Genomic DNA, 24868 nt, shown 5'->3' on the forward strand with positions numbered 1-24868 from the left:
AATTTAGAACCAGTCCAAAGGTCACGTGGGAGGTTGATTATGCTGAACGCTATTTTGCGTTTAAGATGGCAAAAGCAACAAAGTTGGTAATAAAGAGTGCAATGTAAATTTGGGAATGATAGTTTTGTACTCTTTGTCATGTAATAAAAAGCCTTCATTTATTGTTGAAGAAAGTTTGTAAGTTAAAATTGCGCTTACTACGGCGCCTCTAGCGGGAGATAATGCGCTCACGGGGGAACCTGTTTAATTGGTCTACTATGCCTGTTTCTTTAGCAGCACCACGTGGACGATTTTTCCCCCTCTGTGGCCATTTGTTGAACTTGAGAGTGTTCGGGGCCTGGCTCAAAGGGAAGCTGAAGAGTCTGTCGAATTCAATAAGACGCTCATATACGGATGCGGGAACCTTATAAACCATGTCGGTAAAATTTGGGTTTTTTTTTTCAATTAGGAGCGACGTAATCGTCGGTTGAAATTGCGCTGTAGCTCCGCCCCCCTTTGAGTGAGCGAGCGGAGCGGAGACCGGAAACCGCGGTGTTGTGACGTCAACTCTGCTTCGTTCCTTCGCAGCGTCCGCGACCGTGCCTGACCGCGCTTGTTTTTGCGTGCGTGCCATCGTGTATCTGCTTCGATCGACCCTGCATTCCTTTGTTGGTGCGTCTGCGTGTATGTAGAGTGGTAGTCAACGTGCGTGGTAGTCAACGTGAGTGGTAATCAACGTGAGTGGTAGTCAACGTGAGTGGTAGTCAACAGATGAAGGTCGCTACACGTACCGCATGAACCGGGAAGCTTTTCGCGCGTTTAAACCGTCTTTGTAGATTGCCGACAGCTTTGGACAGCGCACAAATGCCGACGATCGCATCCCCGCTTACGTTCCACGAGGAGGCATGCAGGAACACAACACTACAGTTGTTTGACCGGAAACTAGCTCACTAGATCACCGAAAGATCGCCGAGATCACTAGATCGCTTTGGAAAAAACACACTCACTAAAGAGCATTTCCAACACGAGGAGATCACAAGGCTTTGCTTTCGTTCGCGTCTAAAGCACTGCTCGCACCAGCATCGTTTGCTTCTTCGAGAGGCCGGCTCTTCGCAATCGGCTCGTACATGTAGGGAGTAACGCCGAACTCCTCAGAAAGACGCAGTCTCTCTAAATTTTCCATTACCGTCTCAGAAAACAGCACCAAACTACCTGGCACCGTGCTTCATGTGTAGCGGCAGCGGTCGGCAGCGGCAGAGTTGACGTCACGACGCAGAGTTGACGTCACAGGCGGAAACGAGACGCACGAGCTGGGCGTGTCCGCTGCTGCACTTTTCGTCAAAATAAAATATATTTGCGCTTTCTTTCGCTCAATTTGGATACGATATTCGAATTCGGAGGGCTGAAAACCATTATGTACAGATGTTCACTCATTTTTTCTGGAAAACCTTTCAGCTTCCCTTTAAGCTTCACCTTTAAGAGTGGAATTCGATAGCATTCAAAGATCCCTGACTGCTTCTCACACTTCCCAACAACTACTCCTTATGGAACCCTAATGTTTAGCGTGGAACGCTGGCTGAGAACACTAGGCGCGAAGGCGAGCTTTAAAGTTTCTTTTTCTCCTCTTTCGCCTCCGCGCAACGCTACCACTGATGCGCGGAAGCGAGTGCCATCTGGATGGTGTATTTGCATGGAGACGAGCGGGATGCGCTGCTCTATGAATGGCAGAAACGCCGGAAAAGGGCATTCGGTTTGAGTTTCCGCGTAACAGAATTACGTTTTTTCGTATATTCTGGTTACAATCTGACGCTATCGTGTCTGTAGGTTGTGTGTAACTCGCACTTCACAATTTTTCTGATACATTTTACTTAAGAAATTAAATTAGTTCAGAAACGTCTCTGTTCTACACCGATGGTTGGCATAGTTAGGTATACCTGTTTCGGAATGATTTTTCGCCCACAAGATCAGCGGCGCTGGCGCCAGATGCCGGCATCAAATTTTATGCGACATGACACCCTTAACGCTATCGCGTTAATAAATAAATGAAGTGAACAGGAACAGTGTTAAGCCATGTTCTACAGAATTCTTATGCAAGATATTGCGCATTGGTTGTAAACACTCTAAAGGTAAATTCGGAAACAATTGCATATAATACTGATACAAACAATGGAGCAAGATGACTGCGCAAAGGTACCGAAGTGGTTTAGCTTCATGCTTGCCACCAACCCTAAAAAAAGCTCAGTGCCACCCCACTCTGTAAAGGTGGGTGACCACTGAAGCTATGTATGTGGGCCTCTTAATGGCGAGCTGTCCATTGCCGTGCGTCAAACGCCATATGCGCATAATGAGAAGTGGAGGCACTACTAGTCGCACCACCACGATGTTGAGCCTCGGAAGACAATGAGGCATGTGGGGCGGGGGTACACATATCCATTTATTTTTGCAAAACGCGGCATGACACCTTTTGCTAACGAATCCCAGCACGTAGAACCGACAAGCACCTCACCACACCACGAGAGCACACTGCTTCACCTTAGCCAAGACGATTGTGCGCTGGTCGACGTCCCGCAGCGCAGTAATGGTTGTGAGGTCACTTAAAAATCATAAGCGTTCTCAAAGAACACAGGCCATACAATATTGGTTACCCACAAACTCACTCTGAAACCTTGCCGTTGATCCGGTAAAACGTTTCATGTTCACCGGATCGGGGCCACCTGGTAGGCTCGCCTTTCTTTCCGCCTAGTGGTCCTGGCGCACGGCACGCTTCCGGGTCCACCACCACGGGAGAGTGGAAGGAAAGGAAAGGAGAAACGCAAGCGCTTCGAATGCCGGCAAAGAGAGAGCGGTGCGAACGAAGACATGGCGGTGCAGGTCAAAGTGTACTATCGCTTCTTATCAGCTAATAAACTGATACCGGTTGGATTTGGACCTAATATTAAACTTATTCTTGAAAGTTGGCGGAGTGGCGTAAAACCTGCTTCATATCCGCCGCGGGTAAGCTCGGTATTGCACTATCTTCAGTATCGGCCCACGTATGGGGACCAATTCTCGATCTAAACGGCTCTTGCTACCGGACACACTTTTCATCAGAACTCAGCCATATACAGCTTCGCTGTAAAAGCTGGCACTGATTTGAGATATGAAGTTGTGTCTTCAAAGACAACGAAAAGCAACCATCAGGTGTGCCTAATTCCACTAAATCAAATGAAGATCTAGGACGCCGTGCAAATATCCCTACCCACCACACGAAGTAGCATCTTCTCGCTTTTTATGCAAATAAGCATAAAGCCTATTGCTCATATTAAACACGAGAAGATGTTCACTTTGTTCACCTACATAACGACACTGCTTCTAACATCTAAGATGTTTAAACAAATTTACAATTACGACAACTCATTAGGAAGATACTCAAAGGATCATGCTAATATCTTGGTGTTCTTTAAACGTCTTGTGGAGCACGTTGGAATAAGGTTGTTTAACTCTGACTTATTTATTGTCGATGCATCATAATTTGTGACAAAATTATACATATGTATATACTTATGCACAATAAAGATTGTATTGTTTTGCATTGTATATGACGCCTAACGCCCCAATGCAGTTCACTATTTATTTTTATTTATTATTATTTATGAACCTGGCAACGTTTAACGTTAGATTGCTATCTAGTGAGGCGAGTCTAGCAGCGTTATTGGAGGAATTAGAGGGTAGTAAATGGGATATAATAGGGCTCAGTGAGGTTAGGAGGACAAAAGAAGCAAATACAGTGCTAAAAATCGGGCATGTACTGTGTTACCGGGGCTTAGCGGAGAGACGAGAGCTAGGAGTCGGATTCCTGATTAATAAGGAAATAGCTCGTAACACACAGGAACTCTATAGCATTAAGGAGAGGGTGGCAGGTCTTGTTGTGAAACTTAAGAAGAGGTACAAATTGAAGGTGGTACAAGTCTATGCCCCTACATGCAGTCATGATGACCAGGAAGTCGAAAGCTTTTATGAAGACGTAGAATCAGCGGTGGGTAAAGTCAAAACAAAATACACTATACTGATGGGCGACTTCAATGCCAGGGTAGGAAAGAAGCAGGCTGGAGAAAAGTCAGTGGGGGAATATGGCATAGGCTCCAGGAATAGCAGAGGAGAATTATTAGTAGAGTTTGCAGAACAGAATAATATGCGGATAATGAATACCTTTTTCCGCAAGCGGGTTAGTCGAAAGTGGACGTGGAGGAGCCCAAATGGTGAGACAAGAAATGAAATCGACTTCATGCTCTGCGCGAACCCTGGCATCATACAAGATGTAGACGTGCTCCGCAAGGTACGCTGCTGTGACCATAGGATGGTAAGAACTCGATTTAGCCTAGACTTGAAGAGGGAACGGGTACACAAGAAGCCAATCAATGAGTTAGCGGTAAGAGGGAAACTAGAGGAATTCCGGATCAAGCTACAGAACAGGTATTCGGCTTTAACTCAGGAAGAGGACCTTAGTGTTGAAGCAATGAACGACAATCTCATGGGCATCATTAAGGAGTGCGCAATAGAAGTCGGTGGTAACGCCGTTAGACAGGAAACCAGTAAGCTATAGCAGGAGACGAAAGATCTGATCAAGAAACGCCAATGTATGAAAGCCTCTAACCCTATAGCTAGAATAGAACTGGCAGAAATTTCTAAGTTAATCAACAAGCGTAAGACAACGGACATCTTGAACTATAATATGGATAGAATTGAACAGGCTCTCAGGAACGGAGGAAGCCTAAAAACAGTGAAGAAGAAACTAGGAATAGGCAAATATCAGATGTGTGCGTTAAGAGACAAAGGGGGCAATATCGTTACTAATATGGATGAGATAGTTCAAGTGGCTGAGGAGTTCTATAGGGATTTATGCAGTACCAGTGGCACCCACGACGACAGTGGAACAGAGAATAGCCTAGAGGATTTCGAAATCCCACAGGTAACGCCAGAAGAAGTAAAGAAAGCCTTAGGAGCTATGCAAAGGGGGAAGGCAGCTGGGGAGGATCAGGTAACAGCAGATTTGTTGAAGGATGGTGCTCAGATTGTTCTAGAGAAACTGGCCACCCTGTATACGCAATGACTCATAACATCGAGCATACGGGAATCTTGCAAGAACGCTAACATAATCCTAATCCATAAGAACGGCGACGCCAAAGACTTGAAAAATTATAGACCGATCAGCTTACTGTCCGTTGCCTACAAAGTATTTACTAAGGTAATCGCAAATCGAATCAGGAACACCTTAGACTTCTGTCAACCAAAGGACCAGGCAGGATTCCGTAAAGGCTACTCAACAATAGACCATATTCACACTATCAATCAAGTGATAGAGAAATGTGCAGAATATAACCAACCCTTATATATAGCTTTCATTGATTACGAGAAAGCGTTTGATTCAGTCGAAACCTCAGCAGTCATGGGGGCATTACGGAATCAGGGTGTAGATGAGCCATATGTAAAAATACTGGAAGATATCTATAGCGACTCCACAGCCACCGTAGTCCTCCACAAAGAAAGCACCAAAATCCCTATAAAGAAAGGCGTCAGACAGGGAGATACGATATCTCCAATGCTATTCACAGCATGTTTACAGGAGGTATTGAGAGACCTGGAGTGGAAAGAATTGGGGATAAAAGTTGATGGAGAATACCTTAGCAACTTGCGATTCGCTGATGATATTGCCTTGCTTAGTTACACAGGAGACCAATTGCAATGCATGCTCACTGACCTGGAGAGGCAAAGCAGAAGGGTGGGTCTGAAAATTAATCTGCAGAAAACTAAAGTATTGTTTAACAGTCTCGGAAGAGAACGGCAGTTTACGATAGGTAGCGAAGCACCGGAAGTGGTAAGGGAATACATCTACTTAGGGCAGGTAGTGACCATGGATCCGGATCATGAGACTGAAATAGCCATAAGAATAAGAATGGGTTGGGGTGCGTTTGGCAGGCATTCTCAAATCATGAACAGCAGGTTGCCACTATCCCTCAAAAGGAAAGTGTATAACAGCTGTGTGTTACCAGTACTCACATGTGCGGCAGAAACCTGGAGGCTTACGAAAAGGGTTCTGCTGAAATTGAGGACGACGCAACGAGCTATGGAACGAAGAATGATGGGTGTAACGTTAAGGGATAAGAAAAGAGCAGATTGGGTGAAGCAACAAACGCGGGGAAACGACATCTTAGTTGAAATCAAGAAAAAGAAATGGGCATGGGCAGGACATGTAATGAAAAGGGAAGATAACCGATGGTCACTAAGGGTTACGGACTGGCTTCCAAGGGAAGGGAAGTGTAGCAGGGGGCGGCAGAAAGTTAGGTGGGTGGATGACATTAAGACGTTTGAAGGGAGAACATGGCCACAATTAGTACATGACCGGTGTAGTTGGAGAAGTATGGGAGAGGCCTTTGCCCTGCAGTGGGCGTAACTAGGCTGATGATGATGATGATGATGAGCCTGAATTTCAGGCCTTAAGCAGGAGTGGGTTACACTTCGGTACAAATGTACCTGAACAACAAAAAGAGCACGCATACAAACATATAGAACTGGAGAAAAGTGAATGGTGTGTCAAGTACGGCCCTGAATTATATAGTTTCAAATGGTAAAATGTTATATATATGAACACACATCATATCGCAATAGTAGATATATGAATACATATCAAGACATATTAGACAAGTGCGTTGCTCAACAATTGACAATGTGAAGGAAACAAGAGAAAAAAGGTATTTGGTTCGATGCGTTATACATGTCAATGCGATGCACTATATAAAGAAAACATAACTCTAAAAACATCAAAATAAAGAAAAGCAGAATATAAGTGCGACGCTTTCATGAAACGTTGCTAGATCATTGGTGAAAAGACACTATCATTTCACATTTTGAAGTGCGGCAGTGAAAGTGGCAACAGAAGAGCTCTCGATTATTTCTCTGCGCAAACGATTCCAAACACGGATGGTACAGGGGAAGAAAGAATTCATGTAAGTGTTGGTTCTACAATAAATTTCGCTAACTTTTTTTGAATGGAAAGAACGAGTGGAACGCTGCGTAAGAGGTTTCAAGCACGTTTTTTTGTCGATTCCAAGGTTATCATTGTATATCATGTAGAATGTTTTTAGCCTCTCGCGGTACCGTCTTGTTTGAAGGGATTCTAGATTTGCGGAAGTTAATAGAGCAGTCGGCGATGTTTTGCTGCTGTACGAAGTAAAAATGAATCTAGCTGCCTTTCGCTGAATGCTTTCTAGTTTCCCTATATTTGTATTTGTGTGCGGATCCCAAACTGCTGCAGCGTATTCGAGTGTTGGTCTTATATACGTTTTGTAGGCCAAAAGTTTTACATCGCTTGAAGCTTTGGGAAGTGTTCGCCGTAAGTAGCCTAGTTGTCTCATGGCTTTCTTGTGTATGTATGTGATGTGATCATTCCATCGAAGATCAGATGTAATAGTTACCCCTAAGTATTTGTAACTTGGAACTACAGATAAATTGTTAGCGTTGATGCTATAAGTGAAAGTGAGTGGGTTCATCTTAAGCGTAAGTCTCATCATTACCGTTTTGCTGTGGGTTATTTGCATCTGCCACGAAGTACACCAATTTGAAATTTGGGCTAAAGATTTGTTAAGAGAAACCTGGTCGTCAGAACTGTGGCTTTCGTTATATAGAATGCAATCGTCCGCAAATAAGCGGATTTTTACAGGTATGCCTTGAGCAATGTCGGTTATGAAGATTAAAAAGAATAACGGCCCAAGAACAGAATCTTGGGGGATACCTGAATTAACGTAGGCAGAATCTGAACTGACATCGTCGATGGACACTGATTGCTGCCTAAAAGATAAGTATGCTGCGATCCATGCAAGGAGGGAATCGTTTTTGAGTATAGGTCTTAGTTTCGAAAGAAGTTTAGGATGCGATACACAATCAAAAGCTTTCTCGAAGTCAACGAATATGATGTCAACCTGACCAGATTTATCCAACGCTGCGGCAAAGTTGTGAATGCTCTCTAGTAGTTGCGTTTTTGTAGAAACTCCGCATCGGAAACCATGCTGGCGACTATCGATTATTTTGTTATCTTCAATGAAACTGGAAATTTGCTTAAAAATAATGCGTTCGAGTACTTTAGCGCAAGTGCAGAGAAGAGAAAGTGGCCTATAAGAGGTAACAATGGATGGATCACCTTTTTTCGGTATTCGAGTTATTCTGGCGCATTTCCAATCACTAATAATTTCGGCGTGTGACAGCGATTTCGTAAATAATAAACATAAGAGTTTTGCGCACCTCTCAGCATATCGATGTAGGAAAGCGTTAGGGATTCCGTCTATTCCAGATGATTGTTTGACGTCTAGTTTTCAGTAAAATTGATAGTATTCCCTCCTCACTGATGGTGATGTCATTAATTGGTGGTACTGCTTCAAACATCAAAAAATGTGCAATGATACCATCGTCGTCACTGAACACCGAGCAGAAGTAGTTTTTAAGTGCATCAGCCATTTCCTTCTTATCAGTTCTAGCCGTACCGTTAATTAGGAAACGCGATAGATTTCTTTTCCTTTGGAGATAGGTGTCGTCAGAATTTTTCCGGGGTTGTAGAAAGAAAACTTTTTAAGGACACATTTTGATAATAGTCCCTTGCCCTCTTGATATCGTGCTTTAGTCGAGTTCGCAGTTCAGATAAATTATGGGTACTATAAGCAGAGGGGCGTCGCTGGTGCTGCCTACTTGCATTTTTTTACTTTTCTTCCCAGTCGAACAATATGTTTTGTTATCCTAGGATTCGTAGTACGTCGCTGCCTCCGCTTCCAAGGTACAAAATTGTTCATGCATTGCCAGACCATTTCTTTGAAAAAACACCACAGGCTGTCGACAGATATGTTGCTTGATTCGTACCGGCACACAAAAATAGAAAATGTATCTAATGTATCTAGCATGTCGACATCGCTTGCCTGGTTAAACAAGGGAACTAGCCTATCTTTTCTATGTTTTTCAGGCATGACGTTAACTGGGATTGTGAGACAAGTCATTTTGTGATCCGACATCCCCTCAAAAAGATGCACTGTCGGGTTTCGTTTGAGCAATGTATCGTTAACGAGGAATAAATCTAAAACAGAAGCGGTAGTTCCATTGACGCGTGTTGGTAGCTTTACAAGTTGGGTTAAAGCATGGAGGAGGACAATGTCAACGAGAGGCTCAGCGGAAGCAGAAAGTGCATCAGAGAACTCGTCTGCCCAGCTGACATCTGGAACGTTGAAGTCTCCGACTAATAATTGCTCTTACAGTTTCTATGTACACACGGGAATTCGTTAAGTTTCTCAAAGAAAACACTGGGTGAATTTGGTGGGCGATAAAATGCCCCAACCAGAAGGTGGAAATCCCCTGAAACAAATTTTACTATAACACATTCTACGTCCGCGATATCGGGTAACCTCGTGGCAGTCACAGATTCGCGAAACATAACTGCTACGCCACCGCCGCGAGAGCCCCTACCTTTCCTGAAAATTCTATACCCGACTGAGGACGACGACGAAGTGTCTTTTGATACAGCGCTGTTCTTTCTAGCTCCGGGTTATTTCTGTGAATACCTCGTTTCATCCGCTGGTCCTCGCTCCCTGCTCAGTCGTAATGGAAGTGGACGACCCCGCACGTCTGCCGGCGACGGCGGCGTCAGCGGCGGCCGCCTCCAGGAAGCGGATCGGTCAGCAGAGCGACACCGACAGCGAGGACACCCATGTCTACTCTCTCAGCAGTGAGGACACTTCCGATGACGACTTCCAGCTTGTGCAGAGCCGCAGGGCGAAGAGACGGAACACCAGGACGTCCTCATCGTCAAGCACGCAAACAGTGAGACAGACACAGAGGCCGGACGCCAATACCATCATATTTGTGCCCCTGCTTCCCAACGTCAACATGAAGCTACTTAACAGGCAATCTGTGTCGATGTCACTGGAAGCCTTTGTGCCAAATGAAATATCGGACATTCGAGTGAACACCCGAAAAAATTTCTGGCGGTTGATGTCCAGCATACGGCTGCTTTGACCACTCTACGCAGCGTAACGGACCTCGATGGCATTCAGGTGCGCTCTTACATCCCTCTGGGATCTGACGTAGTCACCGGCGTTATCTACGACGTAGACGTCGCCATCCTTAATAACGACTTGCCGATTCTTATCAAGCCAGCCAATGATGAGGTCATCGTTGATGTTAAGCGGCTAGGCAGTTCACGCTGCGTGAAAATAGCGTTCAAGGGCAAATATATACCCTCGCATGTCAAGGTTGGACACTTCAGACATGCAGTGCGGCCCTTCATTGCGAAACCTCTTCAGTGCCGCAAATGCATGAAACTGGGATACGTGAGCAGCGTCTGCGAAAATCAGGCAGCATGCCCCCGCTGCGGAGAGCCCCACGCTGCAGATAAATGTGGCGCGACTGTGGTGAAGTGTTCAAACTGCGGAGGATCACATGAAGCTTCATCGAAGGAATGCCCACATATTAAGAAGGAAATGGCCATCTTGAAAGAGATGGCGAGAGATCATTCATCTCATCGCGAAGCCGCCGAAAAAATCGGGAAGCGACGTTCACGTCACCGGCGCTCCTCAAGAAAGGCTTCTCAAGGAAAGCGCATGCTACTTCCTACAACACCACCTCCTCCTCCACCGCCTAGGCCAGACAATGTGGAAAGGACCGCGAAGAGCAAGTCCACTGAGAAGGCCACATCTGCCGAATCTTGGCCGGCTCTACCAAAACGGCTCTACCAACATTCACCAACAGAATCACAGCAAACTTTCGCTGGACAACCCCGGACGTCTACTGTCGGCGATGTGTGCGACCAAGACAGGCAGGTGGCTGATATGCTGCAATCGCTAATTAATACAATGCGCATTATACTGAACAAGCTGCAAACACCAGCAGCTCGAAGCGCTCTGCAAATACTGGATGCACTAAATCCAGTGCTTGCTAGCATCGTTTAAGCACCATGGCTCGACCAATAGTCCCCTTCCGCACTGAACTTAAAGGTGCGTCGATCTTTCAATGGAATGCCAGGGGTCTAAGGACCCGTATATCAGACTTTCGCCAATTCATTTTCACAAATCGCTTCCCCGTACTGGTCATTTGCGAACCAAATACTTCAACTCCACTCAGACTGTCCGGTTATGAATCTTTCGTCTCGTCCACATGCAGGTGCGAGCATGAAAGTGATCATCTACATCCGCACGGACTTCACATATGTCGCTAACGCGATAGAACCTCATGACGACAACCAATATGTCTGCCTAAATGTCCAAAAGAAGAATGTGTCATTTACACTAATTGGTGCCTACATATCCCCAGCGGGTCACTTTGACGGCGAACGACTTAAGAAAATATTACTAATGAACAATGGTCCCTGGGTTATCACAGGTGACTTCAACGCGCATCACCAGCTATGGGGAAGCACTAAAATGGACTCCAAAGGCAGGAGCCTTGCCTCCTTTGCTGCCGACCATGATTTGTGCTGTGTGAATGACGGCAGCCCTACATTTCTGCGAGGCACGACCTACAGCAGCTGCTTGGATTTGACTTTGGTGTCACGGCGCTTTGCCTCGAGCGTCCAATGGTTTACAGACGTAGAAACACATGGAAGCGACTATATTCCAACATACATAAAGATTAGAGGAATTGAGCAACGCTCTTCTACTGTGTTGCGTACAGTTGATTGGACAAAATTTAAGAAGGATATGGATGACACTTGTCGGGAAGGCCTCTCACACACTATCGAAGAAACAATCGCAGATGCATTGAAAACGTCCATGTCCTCGCTTACAAGGTCAACAAGGCGAACAGACTTGGACGTGGAACTGGATAGGCTGCGTGCGGCACGCCGACAGGCGGAGAGGAGGTATCGGCGCACGAAGTCCGTCTTGGATCTGAGGGCTTCACGACGCATACAAAAGAAAATCCGGCGTCGCATGGATAAATTGGAAGATAAGCGATGGAAAACATTCTGTCAGTCGCTTGATCCCCGAAAATCGCTCTCGCACATATGGAGAACGGTTAGGGGTCTTCGCTCATCTCCGCATCAAAGGAAACCCTTCGCTGCTCTGGCCCTCTACCAACTCCGCTCGGAACTTCAATTGGCTGAAGAGTTCTGTGCACGGATTGCTGGGTCCGTGGCCATCATTACTGACGCAGCATTGAATGACATCCCTGAGGCACGTGTACCAGAAATCAACGTGCTCTTTTCACTCGAAGAGCTCGATGCTGCGTTGGCGACTTGCAGGCGTTCTTCGTCACCAGGACCTGATGGCATCACATATACTGCCCTATGCCACCTTGGACATGACGCACGTGATGAGCTTCTCAACTACTACAATGAGTCTTGGCAGAACGGCGCCGTTCCTAAACAATGGAAATCGAGCCGCTTGATCCCCATTCTGAAACCTGGAAAGTCACCGCTTGAGATCTCATCATATCGTCCGATTGCGCTTTCGAGCTGCGTCGGCAAAGTGATGGAAAGAATGATTCTTGCCCGATTGGAATGGTACCTAGAACGATTCAACATCTATCCGAACGCCATGACAGGCTTCCGTCGAGGTCGCACGTCCATAGACAACGTCATTGACATCGTAACATGGGTCCAAAATCAAAAAAGCCTCAAGCGCCTGTCTGCGGCACTTTTTCTGGATATAAAAGGAGCCTACGATTACGTCGCCCATGAGGCCATACTAAACTCACTTGAGGCTGTTGGAGTTGGTGGCCGGATGTATCAATGGATTCAAGACTATTTGACTGAAAGGCATTTTTTCTTACAGACCGAAGACGGCCCAACTTCAGACCATTACATCTGCCGTGGTGTGCCGCAGGGTGGAGTGTTGAGCCCTATTTTGTTCAACCTCGTCCTGGTAGGACTAGCGGAATACCTACCGCAGACAGTTCATGTCTCCATATACGCCGACGACATTTGCATCTGGGCCTCTGCGGTGACTCGCCCTCAGCTAAGAGCCAGGCTTCAGCGGGCGGCAACCATGACGGCTTCTTATCTCCGAGAACAAGGCCTCAGTGTGTCTACTGAGAAGTGCGCATTACTTGGTTTTACGCGGAAACAAATGTCATCGTATCCTGTTACCATCAATGGTCAAGCTGTATTCTATGTTAAGACACATCGCTTTCTGGGCGTCATCATTGACCGCAACCTCTCGTGGAGCCCTCACTGCGTCTATCTGAAGAAGAAGCTAGTCGCCATTGCTCAGGTCTTCAAATTTCTATGCGGGAAAACCTGGGGTACACCAGTCCATTCTATGTTGCAGCTGTACAGGGTTTTGTTTCTCGGACTCCTACGTTACAGCCTACCAGTGTTGAAAAGTGCATGCAAGACGAACTTTCGCGCCTTGGAGAGCATACAAGGTCAAGCCCTACGCACGTGTTTGGGACTGCCTCGGTGCACGTCAACAGCAGCAACAATTGCCATCGCAGGAGACCATACAATCCAGACACATGTAGCTGTCGACTCTCTCAGAGCGCACATTCGCCATCTGTCAAGGATCCCCGACCACCATTTGGCTTCCCTACCAGCCGAGAGACCTCAAGCGACCTTTTCACGAGTGATTAACGCTCATCAAGAGTACATACCAGCAAGTTTTACACCGGCGGCGAAGCCTTCCTCCCCCCTGTGGTGCCTGCGACAGCCTCAAGTGAATTTTGATATTCCTGGAATTACAAAAAAGTCCAATCATCCATCGCCGGCTCTGAAGCAACTTACACTCCTATTACTGCACCAGACGTATCATGACCGCATACACATATATACCGATGGTTCAACCTCACCTACCAGCTCAACTGCCGCATTCGTCGTTCCAGCCAAGAACGTTACAGTTAAATTCACTGTCGCACACGACTACATCTACATCGGCAGAACTTGCAGCTCTCCATGCCGCTATGATGTACATCACCGAAGAGCCAACAGAGAAATGGGTCGTATTTTGTGACTCTAAGGCAGCCCTTCATAGCATCAAGTCCGCGTTGCGTCACAGAACTTACGAGCAAATGACATCTGAAATCAGGGAACTGCACCACCATGCTCTGGAAAGAGGACACCACATTGTATTTCAGTGGATTCCTGCTCACTGTGGCATCGTCGGCAACAACCTAGCTGACAAGGCTGCCCGGTGTGCTCACGAAGATACAAAGACGCGTCCAACACCTTTGGCGAGGTCGGACGCTGCCAGAGAACTTCGCCTACTTGCGCGTAAGAAGTCCCAAGATCTCTGGACATCAAGTGGCTTCAATTGCAGACTACGTACACTGGACCCCACGCTACGGCTACAACTGCCATCTAGCCTTTCCCGCGGCGAAGCAACCTTGTTGTGTCGCTTGTGGTTGGGAGTGGCGTTCACGAACGCATACTCCTACCGTATGGGAATGGCCGAGAGCCCGATGTGCGACTCCTGTGGGTGCGAGGAGTCCATCGAGCACGTATTGTGTACCTGCCCTCGCTACGATGTCCAACGCCTCTCTCTGCGGGCGACTTTACACAGACTAGACTCGAGACCGTTCACCGAGTCAAAGATACTCGGACCGTGGCCACAACCATCACTGGCTCGAAAAGCAATTCGTGCACTAGTGCGGTACCTGAAGTGCACGGGCCTAAGAGACCGCTTATAGTGTCATAGTGTACGGTGTCCCTCCCACATGTACTCAGTGCTGACTCTCTCCCTTTCTTCCTCTTTCTATTCCCCTTTCCCCCACCCCCAGTGTAGGGTAGCAAACCGGATGCTGTTCTGGTTTACCTCCCTGCCTTCCCTACCCTTGCTTTCTCTTCTCTTCTATACCCGACTGGTGTAATTTCCGAGTCATTAATGTCGCCGTGCAGCCATGTTTCAGTGATAGCTAATATATCCGGGTTAGGGTGATCACAATAGTTTCAAGGTCCACCGTTTTATTGACAATGCTGCGGGCATTTATGTTCACACAACGAAGTGTTCTTTCCGTGCAGCGTCCTTGTCATTTTGGCTGTGCACTCGCTTTTCTGTGTTTATGAAGAGAGACGATTTTCATTTCGACAGTGTTCCATTCAAGCAATTCGTTGTCAATTTTAACTTTATTGTGAATCGACTACACTTTTCTGCCATTACGTCTCGCGTCAGCAGTGTTATACCAAAGGTGTCTCCTAAGCTGTCTGGTTGCGGCTGAAAAATCTTCGGAAATCGATACACTGCTTCCTTTTAGCTTAAAGAAATTATTGAGCACCATCATTTTTTCGCGATGGTCGAACAACTTCAGTATCGTAGGCCGTGGTCTATTCGATTTCGTCGTTCCCAATCTGTGAATTCTTTCGACAGATAGTACTTGCAAGCCCAGTTTGTTCCGGAATAGATTGTCAACCACGCTTTCTGCGAGAAGTTCAGGCGTTTCCCGAGTGGTTTCAGGAATACCAAATATGATTAGATTATTCCTTCTACCTCAGTCCTCCATGTCAACTAACTTTCTTTCCAAATTTTGGATTGTTCATTCCATATCTGTCATTTTCTCGCGAAATTCTTTCACTACAACCAGAGACGTCTCGGCGTCCTTAAGATGTCCCTCTATTGCGTCAAACCTTTGCTGCATGCTTTTTTGACCGCCAAGTAGCTGTTGTAAAAGCTGTTCAGTGCTCGGACCAGGATTAGATTCTATGTCTCCACAGAGCATAAGTAAGGACAGTGCAATGTTTCGTACACACAACAGAAGGCGACAAACACAGTTGGGGCACGTCAGCTGGACCGAAAATCGGTTGCCAGATTTGATAGAGGAATACGTATTACTAACCTGTGTGAAAAACGCAAGGGGGTTTGTCATGATGTTGACAGATGGCCAGCCGACATGCCCGCTAAAGTGTTGATGGCTCGCTGGTCTTCTTATGTAGGCCGAGGTCGAGGGGGGCGGTGGCGTCCTGTCAGTGATCCTGGCATTGACGTGGTCTGACGACACCAGCGCGCGCGCCGAAGTGCAACTTGATTGCGCAGGCTCCGGGGGATGGCTTTGGTGCGACTATGTGCGACAATCTGTCAGGTGCGGCGGCTGGTACTGCCGTTCCTAGTAGCAGGATCTACGTGAAAAACGCAAGGGGGTTTGTCATGATGTTGACAGATGGCCAGCCGACATGCCCACGCAGGAGATGCTCAGTATAGTGGCGGCTTCGTAATATTGTCATGCATCTGGTGTTTGGTAGTTTGGTAGTAGTATGAGCAGTGGTAGTATATCTATTTTACTTGCATACATATGGCGTAAAAGGGCACAAGGTCAAAGGGCGCTTCTTTCGCCTGAAAAAGTCTTCAGCACTCTCTTTTGCAACAGAGAAACAATTCTTAAACAAAATACACGTGATCTATGTATGGAATAACGTGAAGGAAATCAAAAATTGTACATTTCTCACAAATATAGGCAAGGAATGTAGCTTTTATGCATTTTTAGAGAACAAGAACACCGTGAACTGGGGTATGCGCATTAGAAGAATTGTGTACATTAAAATTAAGCTCTCAGGAAAATTTACTAAAATTTAACATTTCTTCCTCCACTAGAAATCTTTTGCCTGATTTTCCACAGCATTGCTTAGTATTGCGAGTTTAGTTGCCCAAAAATTAGCTTAATTCTTCGCAATAATACCAAATTCGTGCCGGCTCTTATACCGTATCTGGTTTGTGTGCGCAAAGTTTATTCTTACGCACCTCTCCTGTAAGAAGCTCGAAGCTTGGCACGCATGCCTGTCTAATTTTTTTTTATGCGAAGCATATTACGAGAGCTCAACCCAGCTCCTCAGGCGCGGCGGTGTCGCCATGAAACCACGTGACACCGTGACGTCACGACAGAGGAGAAGTGGCTTTGGCTCAACTCTTGCAAGACGGGCTGGGTGGGAATCGAACCAGGGTCTCCGGAGTGTGGGACGGAGACGCTACCACTGAGCCACGAGTACGATGCTTCAAAGCGGTACAAAAGCGCCTCTAGTGAATGCGGTGTTGCCTTAGAAACGAGCTGTTTCTAAGGCGTGCGTCTCTTGCTCAGGCGCACATTTCGTTGCCGCGCCGAACGCTGCTTTGCTCGACGCTCACCGCGTCCAATGCGGGGCGCGTAGTCGCTGCCCTGTAGCCCATTGTCTTACACCCCTTGGCGGGTCGACGGGAACGCTGTCGCGTTCCACTCTTGAAGGCGAAGCAGTAATGCATGAGTTGTTTCTTCGTCTAGCCGAACCAAATATAGCCAAGCAACAGCAGTTCACCAGGCTAAACAGTGGTTCAACAACTAAAATAAAGGCTAGTATGCTTCGCATCCTGGGCTTAACCTTACCTAAGCCACAGCCATTTTTGCATTCCCCCTTCCGTACTTTCGGAATGTGGCCCGCTCGCTCCTGAAATCAAGCCTGCGACATCGTGATGAGCAACTGAATCTCATAGCCACTGAATTGCCGGGGCAGGTAAGCTGGCTTCATGTTTATCCACCTGAACATGGTGCTTTGCCAGGAGTTACTATCCTGAACTTCCCATTCTGCACATTCTTTAAAATTAATTTGCTGCTCCACTTTTTGCAAGCTGGCAGTCCAATATTTATCGCCCAACACCAAGCATTAGGTCGCTCAAGCGTCGAATGCGCAACAACGTTTTGCTGCTATAGCAGTTATAAGTACACTCTGGCGCATTTTTGCTGTCGCCGCCATGTTCCGTACAAAGTCCAAGGGATTTATACGTCTCAGTATAGTCCAAGTGAAAGCCTGCGCTCGCAGCCGCTTATCGCGGCTCAATTTAGCGCCTGCGAGAGACGAAGGCTGAGCACAAACGCGCAGTCTTTCGTCGCACGAAAGGCCCCGGGGTATGAGAGGGAGGGGTTAGGGGGCGGCAGAGGTGGGGGGGTCGTGTTTGGGCTCCAGCAGCACCTTCGTATTCTGCGACCAGGTGCAAGGGCAACTTACGACTGCGGCTCAACCTCGCGCGCAATAGGGAGGAAAGAGGGGACGCAGGGCGAGAGGGAAAGGCCGGGGGGTGGTAAAGGGGGGGAGGGGGGCTTCTACTCCGACAGCAACTCCCTATTTGCGCGGCGGTCAGGCACGTCGTACCTAGAAAACGATCTGCACACGGCTCGTACCTTTGTGCGTGTCGCCGCTGTTTGCGTTGAAGTGATAGAGCGCACGAAGGTCGCTTTGCTCGCTGCTGCTGCCGTGCGAGCTTACGCCGTCGTTTTGACAGCGAGTGTGCGCCGTCAAAGAGTGTGACGTGTTCATGATTACCTGTGCGCGCTGACATCGGGCCTGTTAATTCACTAAGTGAATGTTTCAAAGTTTATACGCCCAATAAAACTACTATTCTTACTTCGTGTAACTGTCTTCTAGGATAAGATAGGATAGGGATAACTTTAATGAAGTGCCGGCAAACGACGATGTAACGTGTCGTGACGCTGGCCAAGCGTCGACCCGGGGTTATACCCTACTCTGCACTAGCCCAGTTGGGCCCGTTTCTAGTGGGTCATGAGGCTTGTGCTTTTCGAGCGCACCCCGGGCCTGCTGGACGGCCCATAGTTGTGATTCCTTGTCTGCAGACTGCAGTGCACCTTGAAGTTCTGGCGGGTAAGTCCTGGAGGTAGCTGCCGTCGGGAACCTGGCACAGTCCCACATGATATGCCATTGGTCCGCCGGACCCGCTGCACAAACACCGCACAGCCCACTCGGATAGAGCTCTGGGTGAAGCACGTGTGCAGCATTGCGGGGGCGAGGAGTGATGCGGTCTGTATTTGTCTTAGGATTACGTCCTCCTCCCGACTGAGTGCCGGGTGGGGAGGCGGCATTGTCCGTCGAGCTAAGCGGTAACACTTGGTTACTTCGGCATAACTAGTCAATCTGTCCTTGGTTTCGAACCACCACACGGAACGGTCACTCTCGGGGGCACGGAAAGTAAGCGCTCGTGCCTCCGAATGAGCCGTCTCGTTGTGGTTCGGTGAGGATGCACACTCGCCGGCGTGCGCCGGGAACCACTTGATACGGACGGTGCTGCCGCGGTCTTGAAGTTGGAGCTTGCCGATGATTTCTTCTAGGGTATTATGGACGCCGAGCTGCAAGAGCCGAGCCGTACTCGTGGTCTCCATTAAACCCAGTGCCACCTTGTAAGCCCGTCTGATCAGCGTGTTGATCTTGGTCCTGTCAGTGACGTGCCAGTTAAGGTAGGCCGCAACGTAGGCGATGTGACTGATCACGAACGACTGGACAAGGCGCACGAGACTGGCTTCACGCATGCCCGCCCGTCGTGCAGAGACTCGATGTATGAGCCGGATGGCGTCCATTGCCTTGGTGATAAGCTTGTTGATGGTCTCGTCGTTGCGGCCGCTCTTGTTGAGCAGCAGGCCCAGGACCCTGATCTTGGGAACTTCGGGGATGCGTTGCCCCGATGCAGTCACAATTTTGATGTGATCACACTCGCGGAGAGGAGCGCGCTTCCATCCCGGTCGAAGCGGTGTGAGGACGAACAGCTCGGATTTGGCGGGCGAGCACATGAGGCCTGTGCTATCAAGGTGCTGCTCGATGGCGGTAACCGCCGCTTGCAGCTGTTGCTCGATGCTGGCGTCGGTGCCGCCGGCCGCCCACAGGGTAATGTCGTCGGCGTAGATCGTATGCCGGACGCCGGTCCCCGCTACTGCCCTCGCTACCCCGATCATGACGAGGTTAAACAGCAACGGCGATATAACCGAACCCTGTGGAGTACCCGTACTGCCGAGCTTGTGTTCGGGGAGCTTGAGGTCTCCGGCGTGCAGTTCCACCGTGCGGTTGGTCAAGAAGTCTTGAATGTAATTGTAGCTCGTTACCCCCATGTTGAGCCTTTATACTTGTCCTAATATGGCTGAGTGTTTGACTTTGTCGAATGCACTTTGCAAATCGAGACCCAGAATTACTTTGCTATCTTGTGTCTTGTTGTCGACGATTTCTTGTTTGAGCTGTAACATGGCATCTTGTGTGCTGAGTCTGCGCCGGAAGCCGATCATCATGTCAGGATAGAGGCCTTCCTTCTCTAGGTATTCCTGCCAACGGTTGGCGACCACGTGCTCCAGCACCTTGCCCACGCAGGACGTCAGCGAGATCGGACGCAGGTTGCCGATGTCCAGTGGTTTGCCCGGTTTCGGAATCAGGATCGTTCTAGCCGTTTTCCACTGTCGGGGGAGCTTGCCCGAATGCCAGCATTCGTTGAAGTAGTCGGTTAGGGCCTCTATCGAAGCGTCGTCCAGGTTGCGTAGCATCTTTTTTGTAACGAGATCTGGGCCGGCTGCTGAGCGGGTGTTGAGCTCGTGCAGCGCTACCCGTACCTCTGATATGGTAATGTCTCGGTCTAGCCACGCGTTGGGCAGCCCCCCGTACGGCGGGTGGGTTTCCGTTGGCGTGTCTGGCAGATACTTGGCTTCCAGGCTCCTGATAACAGCGTCTTTTCCTTGTTGTTGTGTGATGGTGTGCATGAGGCAGGCCAGGCGGTCTCGCTGGGTTGACTTGGTCTTTGTTTCGTCTAGGAGGTGCCGAAATAGATTCCATGTACAACTGCGGTGCAATTCCCTGTCAGCTCGGTTGCAGATCTCGTTCCACTGTTGACGGCACAGGAGCATGCAATGTTGTTCAATGTCCCAATTTAAGTCAGCCACCTTCTTCCGCAATTTCCGATTCAGCCGGTGCTGCTTCCAACGCGCCTGTATCGAACGTTTGGCCTCTATCAGATGGGCCAGGCGGCTGTCCATGATGATGACGTCCTCGTCTGTTTCTATGGACTTTGTGGCTGAGTGCACTGCATCGCGGAGTTCCGCAGTCCAGGTTTCGATCTCTGTGATGTCTTGTGCTGTGGTGAGGCGCCCCTTACGGAATTCGTCCCAGTCCGTCCGCTTGTGTATAACGGTATTGCTCCGTAATTGGTTTGGCATCGTAATTTCGAGGATGTAGTGGTCACTGCCCAGGTCGACGCCCGTGTTGTGCCATGTTACTTTGCCCGTGTGGTCATTTTTTATGAACGTAAAGTCTGGTGTGGTGTCTCGTGCTACGGAGTTGCCGATGCGCGTAGGATGCGCGGGGTCCGTGATTAGGACACATTTGTGGTCCAGGGTATCCTGTAATAAGTCCCGTCCCTTGGCCGTGTGCTTTACATAACCCCACGCTCGATGGGCGGCGTTGAAGTCCCCTCCGGTCAGCAACATGTTGTCTCTGGCTTGGGTGCTGGCTGTGTGTAGTAGGGTCTTGAATTTCTGTGTTTGGTGCTTGGGGTTACTGTAGATGTTGGCGATGAACAGGCTGCCTTTCCGTTGTTTGCTTGGGATGATTTCGGTGAAGGCGTATTCCACCCTGCTGCGGCCTTGTTTGAGTTGGTGCTCGATGAACGTGAGCCCGTTGCGGACGAACGTGCAGACGCCCCGTCCGTCCGCTAGGCTGACGTGAGCGCGATACCCAGGAAGGGTGGGGGTCACCGTCGCCGTTTCTTGCAGCAGCGTAATGTCGGGTTTATTGTTGACTGTGGTAATATGTTGTTGCAGCACGGCTTTCTTGTTGTTGTAACTGTGGCAGTTCCACTGCCAGACCGTAAGGCCCGGTAGTGATGCTATTGTGGATTTGTGTTGGGACATAGTTGTGGCGAGGGTGGGGCTTGCGTCTGTTCTTGGAGGTATGGGTGTTTGGCGAATTCCGCTGAAAAGATGGGGCTGCGGACTATGGGCCTGAGGGTGTGTTCAATGAATTCGAAACGCTCTTGTATGGTGCGGAAGGACGTGGTGATCAGTTCCTCCAGCCGTGCCAGTCGTTGGTCGGTCACGGCAGCCGTGCTGGCGTAGGTGTTGGCGAGCGCTTCAATTTTGGCTTCGAGCTGAGTTTCCAATTCGGTCAGGTCCTTGTAATGTCGTGATGAAGTGCGTGTTCGTTTCTTGGTGGTTGGGTCAGTGGTCGTCTCCTCCTGGGGCGCGTCTTGGGTTTTGTCCTTTGATTCTGTGACTTGGTGCGATAGCGTGTCGGAGTTCTGCTCGGGGACAACGGTGGGTGTTGGTTCAGTGCTGTGCTCGTTTCTTGGGGGTTGGATCAGTGGTCTTCTTCTCCTAGGGCTCGTCTTGGGTTGTGTCCATTGATTGTATGCCTTGGTGTGATGGCGTGTCGGTGGCGGGTGTAGGTGTCTCGGGTGACTTAGCTGGTTCTGTCCTTTGATGGGCTTGCTGTGCTTGAAGCTCTTTCTTGACCTCGGCTAGCTCTTCGGCAAGCCGGCGCGTGGTTTCTACCAGGGTCGCATTGGTTGCGCGGAGTTGTTCGAGTTCCTTGTAGTAGGGGCTGGTAGTCCACGCCTGCCAGGTGCTCGGAGTGCTTCGGCCACTAGTGGCGCTGTTGGAGCTGGCGCTGCTGCCTTTAACTTCGCCCTTGGCTACGTCGGCCCAGCTGACTTTGTCACGGGAGCGCGATCGCTTTGCGCCGCAACTGTTCCTGTCCGATGAGTCACGGCCACGGGATGCGCTGCGCGAGGCATGACGGGAGGCGTAACGTGATGCGTGGCGCGACGCACTGCGGGACCCGCCACGGGAAGCGCTGCGCGAGCGGGAGCGTCCTAGGCGTGGAAAGGCGCTTGATTCGAGTGCTTGCTTTCGCTGTTCTTCGGTGTTACGGCGTTCCCATCGCCGTCGCCGCACGACGTACGGAACCTTGTATTTGGCTCTGCAGAGGCGGTCTCCAGTGGGGTGTTCTTCGCCACAGAGCTTGCACTCGGGGACACACTTGTGGCCCTCTCTGGGATTAGAAACGCCGCATGAAAGACAAACACGTACGTTCGGTGTGGGGCACACGTCGCGCCTGTGGCCGACCTTGCCGCATACTTTGCACACTTCTATTTGCTTCCTATAGAGACTGCACGGATAGAGCGTGGATCCATAACGCACATACTTGGGAACCTTGATACCGTTGAACACAACGATTATTGTCGTCGTGTTCCCGATACGCTTCGCTCCCACGGCGAGGGGGTTGTACTTGGTAACAATCTGCTGCATTATTTCGGCTTCGCTGTCCTCGAGCGCTATGCCCCTGTCTTCTAATTTGCTACCGGTATCGATGCTTCGCCATTCGGGAGAGTCTGGGACATCTTTTCACCCGTTGCAACCAGCAAACTAAGAAAAAAAATTGCATCACCCCTTCAACCAAGTAAACTTAAAAATGTGCACCTAACTGACATAAATACTTAGAACAGGTAGTGTCAAGACAGCCACAGTTAATATAAACGTGGTATCAGTTGCGGTGGAAGTGAAAATTGGAGTATAACTTATTTCTCATTTTTGTAACAAGGAGCTACGGGCATTTTTGATGCCAAAGCTGAGCTCCAAGCTACCAGGATAAACATGGGCTAATGCGTACGCCTACCTCAACGTCCCCCACTTTATTCTTCTTCTTCCTATTATTATTATTATTATTATTATTATTATTATTATTATTATTATTATTATTATTATTATTATTATTGAATTTTCGGATGAATTGAACACAGCTTTAGAACACAACATGTTTGCATGCGCATTGTTTCTCGATACTTCTAAAGCCTTTGATACTGTGAACCACGAACTCCTGCTTGAAAAACTATACCTGCTCGGCTTCAGGGGTCCATTTTACGAGTTCCTAAAAAACTATTTGTCCGGCCGCTCGCAGGTGATATCTTTAGACAACGAGTAAATAACAAACTACCCTTGAAAGCTGGAGTGCCTCAGGGCTCTATATTGTCTCCTCTTCTCTTTAACATATTTATAAATGACTTTTCTTCAGCTGTTTCGAAGTGTATGATATTTCAGTATGCAGATGACACTGTCCTTTTAACTAAACATATCTGTTACTCAAAAGCAATTGCATTACTTCAAGAGAGTGTGTACGACGCAGTGACCTGGTTTGCTAACAGCTGTTTGTCAATAAACAAAGAAAAAACAAAACTGTTATGTTTTAGAAATCCACTTAAAGCAACGGTTACAAATTTACCCTTGTTTCTACACTGTCGTACTTGCCAATCGTGTTAGTGTGCCCCTGTAGAATATGTTAACTCCATTAAATACCTTGGTGTTTTCTTTGACAGTGACCTCCCATGGAATGATCACATGACGTATCTTTGCGGCAGGCTCAGAAGTGTTTCCTCGCTGCTTTTTAATATTAAATCCATTGTTCCGATGCCTGTAAAAATCGCTATCATGCACGCCTTAGCATACAGTGTGTTAAGTTATGGCATTACATTGTTCGGGTTTTGCTCATCTCGATGGCTTTGTCGAATTGACTGTATTCTAAAAAATATGTTGAAGTCCATTGTTTATAACTCTTCCTCGGCCGACAATGTGAACTTATTTGTACATCTGGGTATTCCGTCATTTAAAACTTTGTTCACTCAAACGGTTGTGGTAAGACATTTTTGGAACCCTGATTTCAAACAAGAATATGTTGCTCCCCGTGCACTGCGGAAAACATTGCGTTTTGTAATACCACACTGCAACACAAGATTTGGTAAGGCTAGTAGGTATGCTTATGTCCCAAGAATATTCAATGACCTTCCTGATCATATATTTACTGCAACTTCGAAACGAAACTTGAAAAAAAAATGTTGAAGGCACTGTAAGATATGTATAATACTACATTTCTCTTTTCTTGTTTCTTGTATTTCTTTTGTCACTGATTTCAGCTGATTTTCTGTTTCAATTTGTGTGATGAACTTCACGAGCTTGTCATTTCTGTACATGTTGCCATTTTGACTTTGTTTGCCGACATGCCGGGCCAAGTCACGCAAGCCACTTCGTTGGCTTTTACGGGCCTGCCTTCTGATGTGCGATTATTGTAAGATGGCAACAATTATTATTATTATTATTATTATTATTATTATTATTATTATTATTATTATTATTATTATTATTATTATTATTATTATTATTGCACCAGTCACCT

The 24868-nt window shown here is 48.0% G+C and overlaps 1 protein-coding gene and 1 pseudogene across 1 annotated transcript; one reads left to right on the plus strand and one right to left on the minus strand.

The window, feature by feature from the left end:
• Positions 1-2838: 2838 nt before the first annotated feature.
• On the plus strand, positions 2839-3016 carry LOC135899780 (U2 spliceosomal RNA; annotated as a pseudogene).
• A 19001-nt stretch (positions 3017-22017) lies between these two features.
• Positions 22018-22950, minus strand: LOC139060303 (luc7-like protein 3). The gene has a single exon (XM_070539403.1). The coding sequence runs from the start codon at positions 22948-22950 to the stop codon at positions 22018-22020; it is 933 nt and encodes a 310-aa protein (XP_070395504.1).
• Positions 22951-24868: the final 1918 nt, after the last annotated feature.

The sequence above is a fragment of the Dermacentor albipictus genome, chromosome 5, assembly GCF_038994185.2.
Source record: "Dermacentor albipictus isolate Rhodes 1998 colony chromosome 5, USDA_Dalb.pri_finalv2, whole genome shotgun sequence".
In the NCBI taxonomy this organism is placed as follows: Eukaryota; Metazoa; Arthropoda; class Arachnida; order Ixodida; family Ixodidae; genus Dermacentor; species Dermacentor albipictus.

Bases quoted from the DNA above. Each gene is read 5' to 3' on its own strand.
- LOC139060303 (XM_070539403.1), bottom strand. From the start codon at position 22,950: ATGCAGCAGATTGTTACCAAGTACAACCCCCTCGCCGTGGGAGCGAAG.